This window comes from Gadus chalcogrammus, chromosome 1, assembly GCF_026213295.1.
Source record: "Gadus chalcogrammus isolate NIFS_2021 chromosome 1, NIFS_Gcha_1.0, whole genome shotgun sequence".
In the NCBI taxonomy this organism is placed as follows: domain Eukaryota; kingdom Metazoa; phylum Chordata; class Actinopteri; order Gadiformes; family Gadidae; genus Gadus; species Gadus chalcogrammus.
The window spans coordinates 8,207,959-8,228,019 of NC_079412.1; the positions used below are offsets into that span (position 1 = coordinate 8,207,959).

Consider the following 20,061-nt stretch of genomic DNA (forward strand, 5'->3'; position numbering starts at 1 on the left):
CTTGGACCCCTAAAAAAGACGAAGACAAGGTTGATTCATTTCCACTCTTGTCTGGCCCTTGCAGATAATGAAGGCCTGAATCAGTCAAAATGAGTAGCCTACCATGGAAACGGCTGTAAAGTTACAAACAACTGTTAGTGGAAAGTTGGAAACGGTTTCGTAACAACATAATAATATAATGATAACCCACTCTACGTAACCGTAAGGCACATTGAGACTGAATAGTATTTCAATTCAATTCAATTAAAAAAAGCTTTATTGGCATGAGAAACATTAAAGAACAATAACGAAGTCGACATATAACACGCTCAATAGAAAATATCTATACATATCTGATATAACACTATTAAATACTCAATATATAAAAAGTAAAATGGGGGATCTTGTAAAAATTCCGATATCCCCTCAAATGGAATGAATAGTGCCTATCTCACTTTAGAACAGTCCCAAACAACAGGACATAGCTCACCCCTTTAAGACACGCGCACGCCCCTTTAACGACGTCACTCCGCGGGCTGGTATCTGGCCGCTGTGTGGTATGTGTGTGTATGTGGTCGGGTTGTGGTTGTGTATCAGTTCGGGCCGGGTTGATAACGCCACGCTTTCAACGAATTTCACGCAGAGAGATGGGAAATTAAGAAGACATGGCTCTATATCAAATCGTGCTCACGTTGGTCGTCCTGTTGGCGCTGGTGGCTGGCGGCAGTGGTGAGTTTAACGAACATATCCGCCGGTTTGTGCCCCGTGTGTTGAGGAAAGACGGCGTTCCTGGAGCGGCTCCTATTGTCGCTCCTCATCATGGCGCTTTGTGTGTTGGGATTTGGCTGACCTTATTGAGCTAGCCTCTACTCTTTATCGCCGTCTTTTGCGTTGACCACTCGTAAGCCGTTAGGTTCGGCACCGATATCGTTATATGAATGTGTTGATAGCGACACGTTAAGTCATGTTGGTGAGCGGTAACCTCACGGAGCGGCCGAACAACGACACGGCAGCTTTGTTTATTCCGGGGAGCTGTGGACCGAGTGGTGCTGTTGGCACTCCTCAACGAGCGGTATAAAGGCGGAAGATAAACCCTGGAGCCTGTGTTGCTATATGTGTGGGTTACAAGGCTAGATCAATGTATTAAAATACTACTAATCTGAGTCTATTCTAGTCTAATCGGGAACGGGCGACCGAAACGTCCCAGACCGTGTGTGTTGGTGGAGGGATTGACTCCACGGGCGGCTTTGTTGTGCTAGATATTATCATGATATAAGCACGTTATTTTCAATGATATTTACTAACAATGTTATTTTAACACTAACCTGTAAGCATGGTTGTCTATGTCTTGTACGATAAACCAAGAAGTCGCGCACTGCACTTGCCTTGGTCATTCGTTTGTCAGAATATTGGCCATCAATTGAATACTGAATATAAATGGAACAAAACGTTTTAAGTTTGGTTATATTTTTAAAGATCTTCTCGAATGTGTATATGGAGTTAAAATAATTGAAGCCCGTTTTTTGTGTGCATTTTAATTTGTAAAAAGTATGTTTAGTGGGCCCCCAGCGTTGTGTGAATGGTCTCATAGGGCGACAACAGCCGTCCATTCAGGCTGCCCAGACTGAAGTCAGGGGTGAAGTCTGGCTCCTTTGTGATGGAAAGTGGGGTTTTACATGCACTGGTTATTTGGCTGTCACGGCCTCAATCTTTCATGACTGCCTTGAGCAGCTGACTCCCGGTTCCAGGCATAATGAACAAATTCATGTGGCTCCCAGAAACAGTGGTATTAGCTATGTGCTGTTCTTTAATGCTATCTGTTATTAGGGTCCCAATCAGTGATTTTATTTAATAGTTTTAGTTGCAGAACATTGTTTATTGGAGTCCCTTGGCTGGTACTCTTTTCGCTCTTTTAGTATTCTTTACAATTTACTAACTACTGTCCCTTTGCAACTTTACACAAAAACAACAAAGGCGAGTGTATGCTGATTATCCTGCATGCGTCCCTCTCTATTACCCTGTGTGTTGTATTGTAAATGGTGAGTCATCCTCCTTCCAAGAACCAGTGAGATTTTGCCCTCCCCCACTGTGTTGAGATAATGTCGCTGCACTGAGGTCTGGTCAATATATCATGCAAAGGAACATAGAGGGAAGTCAATTCTGGATGGCTGTAGTAGTGCCACCTGAGTGGGCTGTTTGAATGGCCCGGTTAGTTTAACGCAACACTGAAGTGTGAGGAAATGTGGGAGGACCTGTGCTCTCCACAGACTTTGTGCAGCTGGACAAGCCTGTTGTATAAGGGGCGTCTGTCTGGAGCCACTGTTTCACACCACATAATGGATTATTGCATGACTGAAACCAGACCAACCAAAAAGTAGCTGTGCTGCTAATGCAGAACACCGGCTATGGAGGGGGATCCACAGGAAGGCAGGAATGGGATGTATCTGTCAGCATGTGCGCTTAGCAACATGGAACAGAAGTTGTCTGTGTTTGGGAGCCTGTATGGATCCAACACAACTGCAATACGATATGGCCACTGAACTGTACAGATTGCCTTAAGGCAGGGCGCGTCTTTCTCTCCCAGCTTTTCTTTTAGTCTCACCTACAACAATGGAACTTGGTCTTAGATTATATTCAGTTGGAGTACACTCCAGGTTTGCTCACTCTCAGACCCCCCAGGGCTGTAAAGGATAAATTCAGGATGATCGCTTTCCTCGCCATACAAAGTCCTCGGACGAGCAGGGTTCAAACGATCCGATCATATTAGCGCTTGTGCTTGTTGTGTTAAGTCGTTCAAAACACTGTCATCCCGCCCTCCAGGTTTGGGTCATTCCCCGAGGTATGTCTGCAGGTTATAGATGATAGGCCCTGGTTGTTGGACTGTTACCTGACCGGTACAGGTGCGGTTTTCTGGCACAGTGGATGTGATGAAATGTAAATAGTTGTAATAATCTTTTTTTGGGCAGGCACATACTGGTCTTGGTTAGATTCTCAAGAAATATTATGGAATGATCTGGGAACTTAATGGTTCAGTTTTGTTTTAGTATTTACTAACAGATCTGCAGGAAGGGAGAATTTTCTTTATACGGTATTCTTCTCTGTACGTCGAGCAATTGTTTATTTTCTTCCTGATGTGTAACTATCAAACAGCCCCGACGTTCAGAGTCCCAGATATTGCTATACTATCTAACTAGCCTATTTCCCCAATCCACCTTTGGGGGGCATTTATGTGTCTCTTAGTGTATCCCGGTTCATTATTATCCCAGGTTGCTCTTCTGTAAAGTATGTTGGGCCCCGACACTGACTTTATCAGCCAAAATGTTGGAGTTCTAATATTGCGTCATTTTATTATGCCTTATCTCCAAACGAAGTAAAGTAATAAAAAAAATGCAAAAGTTCCCAAGCTTAGCGAGACAAATGGGCGAAACCAACCAAGCTTCACAAAATTGTTGCCAGTTGGTCGGGCAGCTGTTGCCATCAATCGTCATGTAGACCAAGATTGTAAAACAGACATTCAGTCAGGACCGAAACCACCTTTATTTTCTCTCTTATTATAGTATAAAAGATTAACTTAATATAAACTAAAGGCTTGTACACCCCACCTGCATCACACTGTTTTGTGGTAACGCTGCGTTTGCCCCGTACAGCTGCATGTCGAACCAGTGGGTTGCGTTTTGGGTGAGGCATGCATTGGATTCATCGTATGCATCAAATCCACTGCGTAGACCTGGCGGGAAGTATCCAAATATCCAATGCTAGCTAGTAATTTAATTGAATAGTATCAGATTGTGAGCTCTGAATTTGATTTTAAATGGTATAAAAAAAATATATATATATTTAAAAGAAAATAAGGTCCAATCATCGTGGTCTAAACCCTAGTGACGGCCTATCTCCCGCCTATGTTTCAATTTTGGAGGGAATTAATTGTAAGTAAAAAAGACTAGATATGACTCGTTATCACATCTTTCAACAATGAGACAAACGCTGACAAGTGTGCTCTGCTGGACGTGGAGGACAGATCCATGTGGCTCCAGCCGTATCTGACTGCACGTAAACCGCCTGAAGAGGGACCGTTGGCGGTGTGCAGAGGAATTTCCCTACTGTTTTAAAAGCATCAATTGTTCCGCTCCCTGGGTGTAGTGACGTAGGCCATGTTCGGGTAGTGACGTAGGCTGCGTTTGAGTAGTGACGTAGGTCGCGTTTGAGTAGTGACGTAGGTCGCGTTTGAGTAGTGACGTAGGTCGCGTTCGGGTAGTGACGTAGGCTGCGTTCGGGTAGTGAGTGACGTAGGTCGCGTTTGAGTAGTGACGTAGGTCGCGTTCGGGTAGTGACGTAGGCTGCGTTCGGGTAGTGACGTAGGTCGCGTTTGAGTAGTGACGTAGGTCGCGTTCGGGTAGTGACGTAGGCTTCGTTCGGGTAGTGAGTGACGTAGGTCGCGTTTGAGTAGTGACGTAGGCCGCGTTCGGGTAGTGCCGTAGGCTGCGTTACATTTTATGCAATAAAATGGACGAATGCAGGCGGTGTGTACTATGCAGCATCACTGCAGTGTGTAACACTGATAACCGGTATACAAGAGTCTCGTTAGGGACCTCCGGAGGCATGGGGTCTTAATTGCTTCTCCAGACACCGTAGCCTCTGACTGACCTGGCCCTAGAACCAACTTGGTGTGTTGCCACAAGGGATTTGCCCCCCTTTACTACCGCCACGACAGTTAATCGTCTGCTCTTCTCCTCACCACTCGCACTCCGTGCCGTGGAGACGATGGGCGAGACAGGCAACGTGGGTTCCTTGCAAAGCAATTAACCACTAGCCTTTCTGCTGTAGGATAAATGTTGGGGGTTGGGGGAGCTGTGTTCTCATAATACAGGGATTCACCTGATAACAGGCCTCCATTTTACCTGTCTCCCCGAAGGCATGTTGGATGTCGTTTTCTTTGGTTGTCGGCTTCAGGAACGTGGATTTAGTCGTGCTCTTCTTTGTGGTTCTCTGCTTGTCTGCCGTCCTTCTGCTAGGGAAATGTACTAGTACCCCTTCCTTCTGCTTCTTTTGAAGTGATTTGAATCAGGGAACCAAGGTTATCCTGTGCACTGATTGAACTCATCTGAGGGTCTTGGTATGTGTAACTGCTGGCAGATTAGCTTAACACAAGCACAGGTTGGCCTTTTTGACGGAGCCTGTGCTTCTTAATCAAGGTTATACTATCCTGTCTTTTATACTGTCCCTTTTTGATTGCTTCATATTGAACACAATTCACACTACTTGTTGGTTCTTGCCCTAACTAGGAAGAATAACTACACAAGTCTCTAGTGGGATTGAGCTCATGAGGCCCCACACCAGACTTGGCGGCCAGCTCCTCTCCCATACCAAGGTACAACGCTGTAGTGTGTGCAGGTGCAATGGGTGAGGCCGGCTCTCACAGCAGGCTGGGGGTCAAGAGGATGAATAATATGACATCAAACGAGGAACACGTTTCATAGAGTGAACAAAGCCAGGTTTTTGGACGAAACCCTGCATGGGGGTCCAAGGCCGGTGTGCAGCCATAGCTAGCACCAGTCGGTGCGCTGGCAGGCGGTACATGCGTGGGAGCAGACAGGATACGCTGCAGCCTAGAGGGAGGTGGTTTTCCAGAGATAGCCGGTGCTGTCGAGCCCCAGAGGCCTCACTTCAGAATCAGATCAGTAATCTGACCCTGAGATGCAGACAAAGGTAATGACTCCTCCTTCTCCACCATTGATTAGGGCAGAGCATTACGCTGTGTGTGTTTGTGTGGTTGTAGTGTGCACTCACACAAAACATGTGTGTATGTGCGTGCGCGCTGCACTCACACTGTCTGGTGGCGTCTGCTTGTCTTGATCAGCTCTCAGTCTGGTATCTGAATGGATCTAATTTCAGCCTGTGCATTTTGGTAATGGCCGCGGTGCTCTGCACGCATGCAGCCGGCCGTCTCTCTGTCTGCGCCCCCAGATCCCCCCCCCCCCCCCCTCCCCTCCGGCCCTGGACAAATGGTCTTCAACTATTTTCCACTGACTTCACCTCCTTATCTCGCTGGGAGGGCGAGCTCTGTTGTGACAGGGTTATTGAGTCGGTCTGCTTTCTATTGAGTAGGTCTGGCTGTGTAATAGGGTTACTACTATCAAGGGGATTGAGTAGGTCTGTTTTGTGACAGGGTTACTACTATGAAGGGGATTGAGTAGGTCTGTTTTGTGACAGGGTTACTACTATGAAGGGGATTGAGTAGGTCTGTTTTGTGACAGGGTTACTACTAGGAAGGGGATTGAGTAGGTCTGTTTTGTGACAGGGTTACTACTAGGAATTACTTTCAGTAGGTCTGAGTGTCATCCTGTCACAAACTGTGGTTCGACTTTAAATCCACATTTTCCCCTCACAGATTCCCACTGTTCCTCTTTTTCTGGTCCCTTATTCAAGCGTCTGTGTTTTATTAATCCAAACTATGTCGGGCCGTTTCCTGCCTGAACACGAACGGAATGAGAGGAACTTTACACCAGCCACTCTTTAACGACTCCCCTTTCGCTCCGAGTCCTAGAACACCCCCCCCTATCCCTTTGTCTTGTTCCCCTCCTCTCTGTCAAAGTCTAGACCGAGCTTTAATGACCTTCGCAGCTGGTCAGTCAGACCCCCCCTCTCGCAGCCTGGGGCTTTGTAAGCTCACATTAATGTCCCCCCTCCCCCAGACCGATCCACGGCCTCATTCTCCCGCCCACTCCGGGGAAACCCCTCCCCCCTCTGACACCCCTTCTGCTGTCTGGCCCTGACCACCACCACCAGAAGTCTCCAGTAGTATTTTACTGTTGCCCCCATATCCTGAGAGTGGAACCCCTGGGCTCCCCCCCCCCCCCCCCCTCCTCTTCCACCTCTTCTCTATTCTTTGTTCAGGAACCCAGACTAGTCCAAAGCTCATGTCGTCCTAATCTCAACACAAAGGCCCTCTGTAAAACCACAGTGACCTCATGCTGCCTCACATCAGGGTCCTCATGCTGCCTCAGATCAGGGACCTCCCCCCCTGCCTCACATCAGGGACCTTCCCCCCCCCTGCCTCAGATCAGGACCCTTCCTCCCCACTGCCTCAGATCAGGACCCTTCCTCCCCACTGCCTCAGATCAGGGATCTCCCCACTGCCTCGGATCACGGACCTCCCCCCTGCCTCAGATCAGGGACCTCCACCCTGCCTCAGATCAGGGACCTCCACCCTGCCTCAGATCAGGGACCTCCCCCCTGCCTCGGATCACGGACCTCCCCCCTGCCTCGGATCAGGGACCTCCACCCTGCCTCAGATCAGGGACCTCCACCCTGCCTCAGATCAGGGACCTCCACCCTGCCTCAGATCAGGGACCTCCAGCCTGCCTCAGATCCCTGTGGGTTGAGGCTACCTATGTATGCACGTATGTATTTGATTTGTTTTTGCCCTAATCCACAAGCAAGATTATACTTTTGTGCAGTCTTGCTTGTGAGAAAGCACCAGGTTTTGGACTGGCTTCTAATTTCTTCTCTGCACTCAACCAGATTTGCCACAATCCAAACTATTAGTAGACCACAAACCATGGGCTAGTCTTGAGGAGGTGTTTTTAGTGAAGTTGTCACGCACACAGACACGACACACTAATTGATTCTGATGTAACAAACTATTGAGATTCTGCTACTCATGCATACCTTTTTTCATTGCATTGCTTGACACTAGGAAAAATGTTTCAGCCAAAGTATGCCGTTTTTGACACAGATCTCAGTGCAAGGGCTAGTAGGTTTAAAACTATTATCGAACTGCGAGTCTTCAGTCTTCAAATCCTGTCTCCGAGATCACTAGACAATCTTTACGGACACCAGTCTTCGTTGGTTGGTTCAGCTCCCCTGCTGATTGGACGGATGTGGTCCTGCCTGTTGATTGGTCCACAGCAGTTTTTCCCTAAATGATCGGTCTTCCTCACCTTATCCGTAATCTGCAGGAAATTCCAACTGCATGCAACCATAGGAGCAGGGTTTTGCGTTTGCCACAATCAGTGGCTAAGAACCTACCCCTCAGCTCCTGGGAACACTCGCACGTCAAGGCAGACGGGCAGTCTCACCACACGTTGGTGAACAACAAACTCAATTAACGGCAAGAGTTCTAGACGGGCAGGCCGAAACACGCAGCAATGTGCATGTGTGGGATCCACCCTGAATGACGGCAGGGCTGTGCATGTTGAACTCGGGGATGTTGCATTCAGATGGCGCAATAATCCGTGCATCGGTCCACCCACCATCGGTCAATTTTGTGCCAAGCGACTTTCGGTAAGACCCGGTGGAGGGGGGCCAGCACTGTGATAGGAAAGATCCTGGCTGCCGTGTGTGTTTGTGGGGGTGAGGCAGCCTGTGAGCAGCTCATTCACAGAGAATCTGGAGGGGGGAGGAATGACTTCATTTAGTCGCAACCACAGCCACAACATCCACATGACTAGGGCCGTCTTCCCACACACGTTTTTGGTCTAACCACCACTAGCAGACGGAGATATTTGTTGGCACTGAGAGCAGGCTGGACGCGATGGGGAGTCCTGGGTCTCCTGGGGTCTTGGTTGGTCCCCTCCGTTCCCTTCACTTCGAGGACCATCGCTCTATCATTCATTCAAAATGAAATAATTCATTATTGTGTATCAATATAATTTAAACGTCCTGATGTGTCAGTCCGTTCATCATAATCAGGTCAAAAACATGCCCATCAGCCAAGCTCTGCATGTGGTGGCCGAGTCAAGAGTCTTTTGTTCTGACCTTCCTCTAAATGAGAAGCATATGCGCTGTGACTCAAGCTCCTTATTTCACTTCTAATCAAATCAGCTCGCAGCGCCTTGCTTCCTGAGTCGCCGCACAGCCCTGACCCTGGGTGGTGGTGGAGGGGCCAGTGGCGGGCCTCTCAGCCCTGACCCCGGGTGGTGGTGGAGGGGCCAGTGGCGGGCCTCTCAGCCCTGACCCCGGGTGGTGGTGGAGGGGCCAGTGGCGGGCCTCTCAGCCCTGACCCCGGGTGGTGGTGGAGGGGCCAGTGGCGGGCCTCTCAGCCCTGACCCCGGGTGGTGGTGGAGGGGCCAGTGGCGGGCCTCTCATCCCATGGTGGACTACTGGGGCTTGTTTTAAAGGGCGGCTTCATTCCATGGCTTCACCTTTTTAATAGGGCCCCTGTGTGTGAGGCATGGATTTGAATGCACTACCCCCCCCCCCCCCCCCCCCCTTCCACACGCAAGCACACGTTGTTTGGTTTAACAGTAGTTGCTTTTTCTCAGAGGAGCTGGAAACATGTTTGGCCAGAATCCACATGAACGGAGTCATACCTTTTCCGATCAGAACATTTTTTGTTGGATTACACAACATTCCGGTGACACGTCTGATAAAGGGCTGTTTGTTCTTTAAACACACTTGAACTGCAGACCTCAAAGTGTCAGTTCTGCATTCCACAAATTGTTTTTATGTGGTGACCGTTCCTATTAGTGGTGGGGGGGAAATCGATTCTGTTCAGTATCGCGATATTTTGCGGACACAATTATTATATCGGTACGTAGCGCAAAGTATTGCAATATGTCTTTTTGCAAATATTCCAAAATTCACAGATGAAATTTAACATTTTGGTTGATGACCTTACAGCCAACAGGACTGGACTCTAGCAGTACACATTTTTGTTATTTTCCTCAATTTGATTGAGGCTCTAAGTTAATCCTATTTATGTAATTATTCTGAGGTTAATATTACTATTTTATGTCTGCTTTATGTTACTCTATTGTATTTAGATAAATGTAAGTTATGTGCTGGGAACTCAGCATTCATGTGAGCGGTCTCCTATTCAGAGTTTAATTACTAAGGTCCTGTGTCCTGAATGATCAAGGACAACGTTTTTGCACTTTTGCACTCCCATTTGAAGTGGGTTGAGCAGTCTTATTTTCTTCATTTATTTATGATGCCTTTGAATAATATGGGGGTCATGAATCACAATATATTGCAGAATCTAATCGCAATATGTTTAGGATCTCAATGATCCCTCTCATGCAGACTCTTTCTCTTGATGCTGACGTGTTGTCAACTGGTGTAGATTTGAGTTAAACATTGCTTGTTGATTACGAGGTGGAGGAGAAATTCCACTGTCAATTATTTTGCAACAATGTTTACCTCTAGTGCAAACCCTGTGGTCAATCCAATGAGGTATTTTCTTTATGTACAAGGATTTGTTTCTCATAAATGATATGGGAGGAGCAGTTTGTCGATACTTTGTCGATTTTTTTACAGTAGTTCAGTAGTTCCCAGCTTAATTCAACATTATGTGAGGTAAAGTGAGCACATTTACGGCTGATTTTTATCCATGAACCATCAAAGAATCAGTGGCACAAAATCTGGCTAATTATCCTGTATGGTCTACCCAGCATTAGCGTGCAGATTTTTAGCGCTGTGCTGGAGGTAATAGTGGGACACTATTGGTGGTTGGGCATTATCATTCACAAACAGTTGATTAACCATAGTTGATAAAGAGATCTACTGCACTGGGGATGTGGCCCGGGCCATCGCGCTCCCTCCCCCCCCCCCCCCCACTCCTCTCCCCTGGTTGGGTTTCTGTCCTGGTGGACCGCTCTCTCTCCACCCAGTGTGTTTGGGTTCATCTGCAGTGGTAGATCTGATTTCAGGGCCGCCAGGGGCCGTCTGGCTGCTGCGTAATGCTGTCTCTCTCTCTGCACGCCACCCCGACACACGCCACTATAAGGAAGCTACAGCAATGTGTTCATTCTGGCTGCAGTCGGCCCCCTGCTGGACAAGTCGTGTTAAAAATAAAACCACCCCTCACCCCTTTTAATGTTTTTTATTGTTTTCTCGTATTAAATTGACCCGTTGCTTTACCTGGGTGATTTTAATTAACGGAGGACTAAAAAGAGGAGAGGTCTAGTTACTTTTTTTGTTGTTTCTGTAAATGAGCCTTTCTTTTCTAATCAACATTCTCTCCTTTTCCCCCTCTCTCTTTATCTCGCCCAGCCCTTCAATGTAACTGCACCAACTGTGAGAGAACGGGCTTTGAGTGCGAGACGGACGGGGCCTGCATGGCCTCCACCTTCATCAGCCAGGGGAAGGAGGAGCATGTGCGCATCTGCATCGCCCGGGAGCACCTGGTGCCCCCGGGACAGCCCTTCTACTGCCTGAGCGCCGAGGGGCTGCTGAACACACACTGCTGCTACGAGGACTACTGCAACAGCGTGGATCTCAAGGCTCCTGGTGAGTTCCCCCCCCCCCCCCCCCACCGCCGTACGGACCGGCCTCTGCACCGCTCACTTCACTGCGGTCAACCTGCTTCCCTCTGTACTCCTCTAGCTTCACGCTGTACTTGTAGCCTCCTATTGGCCTTTCACACAACGGCTCTAGAAAATCCGGTCCGGAGCTGATCGGGAGTTGCCTTTGCACACATGCACACAAGCGGAGCTAAACCGCATCGGACGTGTTCACACTGCTAGAGGTCCTCTGTGTAGGCGAGGTGTGGCTCCTGGGTAGAGCATGTAGGAGGTGGGACGACGTGATGCTAAAGTGTGCAGCGGAAGTCTGTTTTGTTTACGCACGGTCGAGGGGCGGCTGAGGCTACCAACTCTGTACTGCACTCTTTTTGCGGAGATATCGATGCTGCATTTTTTAAGATATATCCACAATATGAAAAGCAGAAAGAGGTTGGAATGCAATTACAGGAGAGAAGACAAATGTACAAAGCTGCGTACGCCCAGCGTTCTTCTACTCCCGTAGAAACGTCAGCAACACGTCGATAACACGTCTGCAACACGCCCATTGGCTCGTTGTGGAGTATCTGGCTCTCCGATCCTCCGGACTGCACACCAGGGGTCTGGCCGGCTACACTCTGAAGGGGCGCATTCGGACATTTGCGTTCACAGTAACGACCCCACCTATTAACCGGAGAACGTCCGACTTAAGGTGCACGCGTGAAAGGCCTTCTAGGACATCGCTCTGAATACCATGAGTTCATCTTCACTCTGAACTAGACAGTCATTTAGAAGACTTTTATCCAAAGTTTCTTGGAGTTTCTTTGGATAAAAGTCGGACAATTATTTTGTCTCAGTATAGAATATTAGAATAACATTTCAAATCTGTCTCTCTCCCTCTCCCTCTCCCTCTCCCTCTCCCTCACCCTCACCCTCACCCTCTGCCTCTCCCTCTCTCTCTGTCTCCGTCTCCCTCTCTCTCTGTATCTGTCTCTCTCTCCCTCTCTCTCTGTTCCCGCCCTCAGTCCCCAGGAAAGGGGACGGCTGGTCGGGGACCTGGGGCCCCGTGGAGCTGGTGGCGGTGATCGCGGGGCCGGTGTTCCTGATGTGCGTGGTGCTGATGGGGGGCGTGTTCCTGTTCCAGTACCACCAGCGGGCCTACAGCCACCGGCAGCGTCTGGACGTGGAGGACCCGTCCTGTGACCACCTCTACCTGGCCAAGGACAAGACGCTGCAGGACCTCATCTACGACATGTCCACCTCCGGCTCCGGCTCAGGTCAGTGGCTCCTCATTAATAACATTTATATTTCCTATTAAGAATTGATTATTCGTACTGTGAATAATGTCGAGGTCTGATTATTTTATTTATTTGGGGATATGAATGTTTGTTTATAATAATACATTTTATTGTCGCAACAGAATAACAAGCCAGAAATATATAAATAACACTGGCCTCAGTATTGTAATATTCCCTGAAAAACTCACAGTAACCCTTGATGGTGTGTGCGTGTGCTGCCCCCTGCAGGCCTGCCGTTGTTTGTGCAGCGCACGGTCGCACGGACCATCGTGCTCCAGGAGATCATCGGGAAGGGGCGCTTCGGCGAGGTGTGGCGGGGGAAGTGGCGGGGCGGCGACGTGGCAGTGAAGATCTTCTCGTCGCGGGAGGAGCGCTCGTGGTTCCGCGAGGCAGAGATCTACCAGACCATCATGCTGCGCCACGACAACATCCTGGGCTTCATCGCCGCCGACAACAAAGGTCAGAGGGGGACTGTTATGAATTAAAAATCAAGAGATCACGGATCAGGCACGCATGTACAAAGGGTGAACACTCCCTGTTCCCATGTGGAATTCTTTATTTGGGTATAACTAAAAGCTAAGATAAGGCTCCAATGTGTATTAGCACGTGTCACCCTATTGCATATTCTCATTGTTCCGTCTACTCTCTGTCAGACAACGGCACTTGGACCCAGCTGTGGCTGGTCTCGGACTACCACGAGCACGGATCCCTGTTCGACTACCTGAACCACTACTCGGTAACCATCGAGGGCATGATCAAGCTGGCGCTGTCGGCGGCCAGCGGCCTGGCCCACCTGCACATGGAGATCCTGGGCACGCAAGGTGAGCTCCGTCAGCAGGGAGCCTTTCATACAGTGGCTTAGTACTGGGGGGTAGTGCGGGGGGGCTTTTGGTGCCAGGCTTATTTGCGGTGTTTCTCGGTGGTGATGTCGGTGGTTTTTTGGGTCTGCAGGCAAACCTGGCATCGCTCACCGAGACCTCAAGTCCAAAAACATCCTGGTGAAGAAGAACGGCATGTGTGCCATCGCTGACCTGGGCCTGGCCGTGCGCCACGAGTCCATCACCGACACCATCGACATCGCGCCCAACCAGCGCGTGGGCACCAAGAGGTACGCATCGCCAGGCTCCACTCTGTGGTCCCCTTGACGAACGCCGCCCCAGAACACCCAGACCTGACCCCGTGTCCGTCTCGTTCTCAGGTACATGGCCCCAGAGGTGCTGGACGAGACCATCAACATGAAACACTTTGACTCCTTCAAGTGCGCCGACATCTACGCCCTGGGCCTGGTGTACTGGGAGGTGGCCCGGCGCTGCAACACCGGAGGTAAGGCAGTGGAGCGCAGCTCTCCGTGGTGTGTGTGTGTGTGTGTGTGTGTGTGTGTGTGTGTGTGTGTGTGTGTGTGTGTTGAGTCCACGGGGCGGCATGGAAACGGAAGGTTGCTGGTTTGATCCCAGCTCCTCCTAGCCGAGTGTCAAGGGGTCTCGGAGCAAGACGCCTCACCCTGACGGCTCCTGACGAGCTGGACGTCGCCTTGCGTGGCTGACACCGCCGTCGGTGTGTGAACGAGTGAATGAATGGGTGAATGTTAGGCTCTACTTAAAAGCACATTGAGTGGCGACTGCTTAGTAAAAGCGCTGTATAAATGCAGTCCATTGACAATAGTACACGTGCACACAGAGCGTTACACCGACGGCAGACAGGACTAATGCGCTCTGGTGCTCTCAGGTATCCATGAGGAGTACCAGCTGCCCTACTTTGACCTGGTGCCGTCAGACCCGTCCATAGAGGAGATGAGAAAGGTGGTGTGTGACCAGAGGCTGAGGCCCAACGTACCCAACTGGTGGCAGAGCTACGAGGTGAGTCCCCCACACGATGCACCCGGCAGACGCAGAGCGTACAGCCGCTGAACACCAGCGCTGCACCATTATATGAGACATGATGGAAAGGAACTTGATATCATAAATCTCTGCTATAGTCTGGGTTTTGTTAAGATGGTTTTCCTAAAATAAGCGACTATCTAAGACTGTTCACATCAAGCCGGCTTTTAAACAGGATTTAGATTGTGTTAAGTTATTTTATTAACATTATTAGAAAAAAATGTTGTTTTTCACATTTTCTTAAATGTTCAACAGAGCGCAGATCCCACGCACTGTATTTAACGTGTGTGTGTGTATGTGTTTGTCCACCAGTCGCTGCGTGTGATGGGTAAGATCATGCGTGAGTGCTGGTACGCCAACGGTGCGGCGCGGCTGACTGCGCTGCGCATCAAGAAGACTCTGTCGCAGCTCAGCGTGGACGAGGACGTCAAGATGTGAGGCGGCCGGGGCGCGCGCGGCGAGGGACGACACATGCAACGGAGTGACGCACGGAACAAAGAACACTATGAGACGGACTGCAGCCGGAGAACAGCCCTGCCAGTTTTAAAACGCCAACACACTCCCAAGTTGTGACAAAGGCCTACCTCACCTTTTTTAGCCAAAACTACTGACAACCTCCCCCCCACCTTCGTCCCTCCTCCTGTTCTCCCAACCCTCTTCTTCAGCTTTTTCTATTTTGAGATTTTTCTGTCACCTCCCCTCCTTCATTATCTCCATAGGCCCCGGCACCAAAACATTATCACTGTTAATAGCATCGCTCCCACCCTCTTCCTCCTTGTCCTACTATACCCTCCTCTACCTCCTCCCCTCCCAAAAGCAGGCCATGCTACTATACCCTCCTCTTCATCCTCCCCTCCCCATAGCAGGCCATGCTACTATACCCTCCTCTTCATCCTCCCCTCCCCATAGCAGGCCATGCTACTATACCCTCCTCTTCATCCTCCCCTCCCCATAGCAGGCCATGCTACTATACCCTCCTCTTCATCCTCCCATCCCCATAACAGTCCATGCTACTAAACCTTCCTCTTCCTCCCCATAACAGTCCATGCTACTATACCTTCCTCTTCCTCCTCCCCTCCCCATAGCAGGCCATGCTACTATACCTTCCTCTTCCTCTTCCTCCCCATAGCAGGCCATGCTACTATACCCTCCCCCTTTCCTCATTCACCCCCCAAAACTGGACATGCTACTGTACCCTCCTCTTCCTCCCCGTACTGGATATGCTGCGAGACCCTCCTCTTCCTCCTCCTCCACTCCCCTTAGCAGGTTATGCTACTGGTGTACAGTGACTGGATTGTTTTAAGTTGATTTATTTGATACCTCTCTGGACATTTGGCCCCATGGTGAACTGACTTTGTCCAGAAGACTCAGCGAATAATGCCACGGGCTGATGACGCAGACGACTCCATATGACTGTTGTCACGGCAACGCTTTCAATGTAAACCTGTGTTTAGGGAGAGGCTCAAGCACTGTTTATGTCAGGGTGGCCGGGGGAGGAGTGGGGCAGTCCCTCCCTTCGGGGGGGGCCGGGCGCGATGGAACGGGTGGGAGTGGACGTGATGGTTTAAGAATGAACAATATTAACACATGGCCCCTCCCCCTACCTCAACAGCCCGCTGACCGACGGGCGACGCGCTGTATCGTAGCTTTCAGCACCTTGTGCACAGCTGTTTCTCGCCTCGTGCGTCATTCTCCCACTTTTAATGTCGCAGGGATAGCGTTTAGTGGATTGAATTTCTATTAATTTATTTGAGTTGTTTTTTTTTCGTCTCATGTTGATGAATACACTGTGATGTGCTACAAGCCAGTGTCTTGATATATAATCAACTTTGTTGTTTAGTACCAAACCCATTGTATTTAAGAAAAGGTTTATTATATTGTTTAAAGATGTTGACATGTTCATCAATGCTCGCATAATCCCATTGGTGACGGGCAATGAGATCACCCACACTGAGCAAATAAGCGTAAGCAATGGCAATGGAAAAATACTGTTGATTTCATGTTTTTGTGTGTTTAAAGACGTATTGGGTGTTTGCTTTGATTTTTATTCTTAAGACACTACTGATGGGTACATGTTAGGGGTGTGAACGATTAGAATTTTTTTTAATTATGATATGATTCTTTTAAACGGTTATGATTTACTAACCGGTTACACGTGTACTCGTGCACACCCCTAATACATGTATGATTTGTGTATATAAAACACTCCTGTTATTGCCCACAGGCACCACTGGAAGGTACTTTTATTTTGAATGTTTTTCATCTGCATGAAAATCTGCTGGATTCTTAACTCCTACCTGCTACTAGAGCAGTTTGGTACTACTGATCCTAGTTCATGTTGCTGCGTTTGTTTTTTTGTTTTTTTAAGGAGTAACTGGATGCAATTCTTTTGGGGCTCTTTTAAGAGCCCACCAAATCTGTTCCTTCATTCTCTGGAGTGGTATCTCTCGTTGACACTGGAAAATAAAGGGGCATCATATTTAATTCTGGAATTTCACCAATTGCTTATTTATTCAGAAGTAGGAACAAGTGAAATGTTGATTTAACTGTTGGACAGGGTTGGTCACAATGTTGGATGTGAACGTGTGAAATCATCTACAGCCCTAGGCTCTGTAATATTGGTCTATAGACGACGGTATTGAAAGTATCACACTGGCAGTTGGATATCCCAGGGCTAACTCTGTTAACCTGTGCTAGAGGTTCACTTAACTCACTTATTTTTAACCAGTTCATTGTTCCCTTCTGCATGTGGTCGTGAACACTGCAGCCATCAATGTGATTTTTAAACCCTTATCGTGTCCATTTCCTCTGCCTTCCCGTACATACTCATTCTTCTGATAGTCGGCCAAACCTGTTGCTTGTTTGTAGGAAAATTAACGTGTAGTGCAGAGTATTGAAGGAAGACTGTCGGGGAAACAAATCTCAAATTTGTCTTGTCCTTTCTTTTTTATGGGTATTTTATCAAAAGATATCCTGTCAAATATTTCCAGTGATGCAAATCTTTTCAGAATTAGTTTCAATGTGTACATAGAGGATGAACAATAAATACCTTTTTTCTTATGATGGTCATCTTTATTTGAGCATTGCAATATGTGGGTTAAGTTTTGTTGTAAAGTGATCTACTTTGTTTTTAATTCATTACTTTTCAGGGCAGGCCATATGGTTTAATTATCTCTGCCTTGGATTGCGAAATAACGGGTCACTTTCAAGACTTGTTGGGGAAGGGGGGGAGATTCATCACAGGATAGTCATGTGACCTTCTGAAAGAACTCGGGTTGCATTCAATCACTAAACTGACTTGTACACGAGGCAAGCTCAGAAACGTTAATCTTACAGCGCCATCTAGAGGAAGACCCTGACTTCTATTGTGGGCTCGGCATGAATTCAATGCGGTTTTTGAGTCTCCCTGTTCCTTCTCTTTCCAAGTACATTGACATCAAACTTTGAAAGAAAGACGTCATAATTCATATTACACTTAGATTTCCCAATAATTGCCACACCTAGGGTAATCATATAAACATTGTGCTTGTCAATTATTCACTGGCCTGACTGATACTATGTAGTTGTTTTTTCGCTGTCTAAAGATGGTACAGATGGCCTAGTGTGAGTGCGCCCGCTCCGAGGCAAACTTAACACCCATTCTAACATTTGCATTACGATAGCTTACAATTATAAACATCACCAGATAAATTCTCGTTCATGTTCAACCATCGCAAGCAGTTGTAATAACTGAATCATCTGATTCAGCAAAGAAGTGCAAAGAGGCCCCTACGGGCATCCATAGCCTACTTGTTGTTATGAAGTCTTCTAGTCTCCAGAACATGGACATAATAAAGGATATTATGCTCCAGAACGATCTGTTTTCCGGTTTTATGTCATAGAAAGTCTGGCCCTTCTTACCGAACGGAAGTAGAATCATAAGAGCGTCATAGAGTGGCGAAGTCACGCCACTTCCGGTAGAGCTCATGGGACCTATGAGATCGAAAAATATGAATGGGTGTCAATGGAGAGAAAATAATTATTTTCTGGTCCCAGTCTTTATATGACCTGGATTACACATATGTTGTTTGTGGATTTGAATGATAATTTTTCATGCAAAGAAAACTAAAAAATTTCGTGAAGAAGATTGATAATTTTAGGTTTTATGTGAGGCCGCTTTGTGAACTACAGCTCTTCGCTGCTCTCGACGCATATATGCTATACGTCACAACACCCGCACTTGGAACTCGGCACAGAAATGGCGATCTCTCTGCCCCACTTCACCGCTGTTTCCAAGGGGAGGATAAAAGCATCGAAAGAGGTGAAAACCATCATAAGTCGGGGCACGTGCAGAGTTTCAGTTATGCCGATGGGAAGATTGTCGGTCTTCTCCACGCCAGTCGCAGGGAGCGTGATGTCACATACGAGCCGTGTAGTCTTTCTCGTTGTGTTTTCTCTACAGCCTTTATCTGAACAATTGCACAATAAACGGTGGAACTCTTTGCATGAAAAATTATCATTTAAATCCACAAACAACATATGTGTAATCCAGGGCATATAAAGACCGGGACCAGAAAATAATAATTTTCTCTCCATTGACACCCATTCATATTTTTCGATCTCATAGGTCCCATGAGCTCTACCGGAAGAGGCGTGACTTCGCCACTCTATAAGGTGTCGTTCATGATAACTTTCTGACGTTGCGAAAAGGTTTTCCCCATAATTTTCAGCGATGTGAACACGAGGTCCGCTCTCTTATGACGTCACGATGAGCTAAAGTTATTTATACCTGCCCTTGAGTGAGTTAAAGTTATTTTTTTCAAAGAATCTTTAATGTTTGCATGACAACTGTCACATTGAAGACGCTTCTGATCTGAAGAGATATTGCTCGACGATTTCCCTCTTATTAGCTAATTATTAGCTTCTTTAGTCTTTGTGTGGTTTCTGCAAGAAACAAACGGTCCAGTTTGTTTGCGTTTCCGTGGCTGTCCGCTACTCTTTGGAAAAAAGTATATATTTTTTAGTTATATATCGCGCCCGGCCCCCCCAAAGGGAGGGACTGCTCCACTCCTTCCCCGGCCACCATGACATAAACAGTGCTTGAGCCTCTCCCTAAAAACAGGTTTATATTGAAAGCGTTTTCAGTTAATTAAATGTTGTACAAGTGCTATGTGACGTTGGCCTTGTTGATTAAACCTTATTATTCCTTATTAATAAGGTTATTCCTTTATTGCAACACTGAGCGTAAGTAGGGCCTCCACCTGCAGCAGTCTCCGCCCCGCGCCTGGTGCAGCCTAGTGATGGATAGATGAGCAACGTCTACTTCAGTCAACTGGGTAGGCAGGTAGACAGATCTATCCAGCACAGATCTAGGAGGACACGCCCACTTTGGGGGTGTCATTTGGGGCAGATTTTCGAAACAGCTTGTAGGGCTAATCACACTCACACCTGGTGGTATGACATGTCCCCTTTAAGTCACGTAAATATAACGGAACTCTAACTGAAAGTAGCGTGGCTAAGCGCAATAAGCCCGGCTTTGCGTTTAGCTTGGTTGATGGAATACCCCTCTGAACTCATAGAATAGCCAGGCCTCAGGATGCCCATTTGCTCTAGCTATAATCTGTGTGTGTGTGTGTGTGTGTGTGTGTGTGTGTGTGTGTGTGTGTGTGTGTGTGTGTGTGTGTGTGTGTGTGTGTGTGTGTGTGTGTG

At 47.9% G+C, this 20,061-nt stretch overlaps 1 protein-coding gene across 1 annotated transcript; it reads left to right on the top strand.

The window, feature by feature from the left end:
• The first annotated feature begins 512 nt into the window (after positions 1–512).
• Positions 513–18,098, top strand: acvr1ba (activin A receptor type 1Ba). The gene is made up of 9 exons (XM_056586907.1): positions 513–708; positions 10,972–11,208; positions 12,224–12,475; positions 12,725–12,955; positions 13,150–13,317; positions 13,448–13,604; positions 13,695–13,819; positions 14,222–14,352; positions 14,686–18,098. The coding sequence occupies exons 1-9, from the start codon at positions 645–647 to the stop codon at positions 14,809–14,811; spliced, it is 1,491 nt and encodes a 496-aa protein (XP_056442882.1). The 5' UTR covers positions 513–644; the 3' UTR covers positions 14,812–18,098.
• Positions 18,099–20,061: the final 1,963 nt, after the last annotated feature.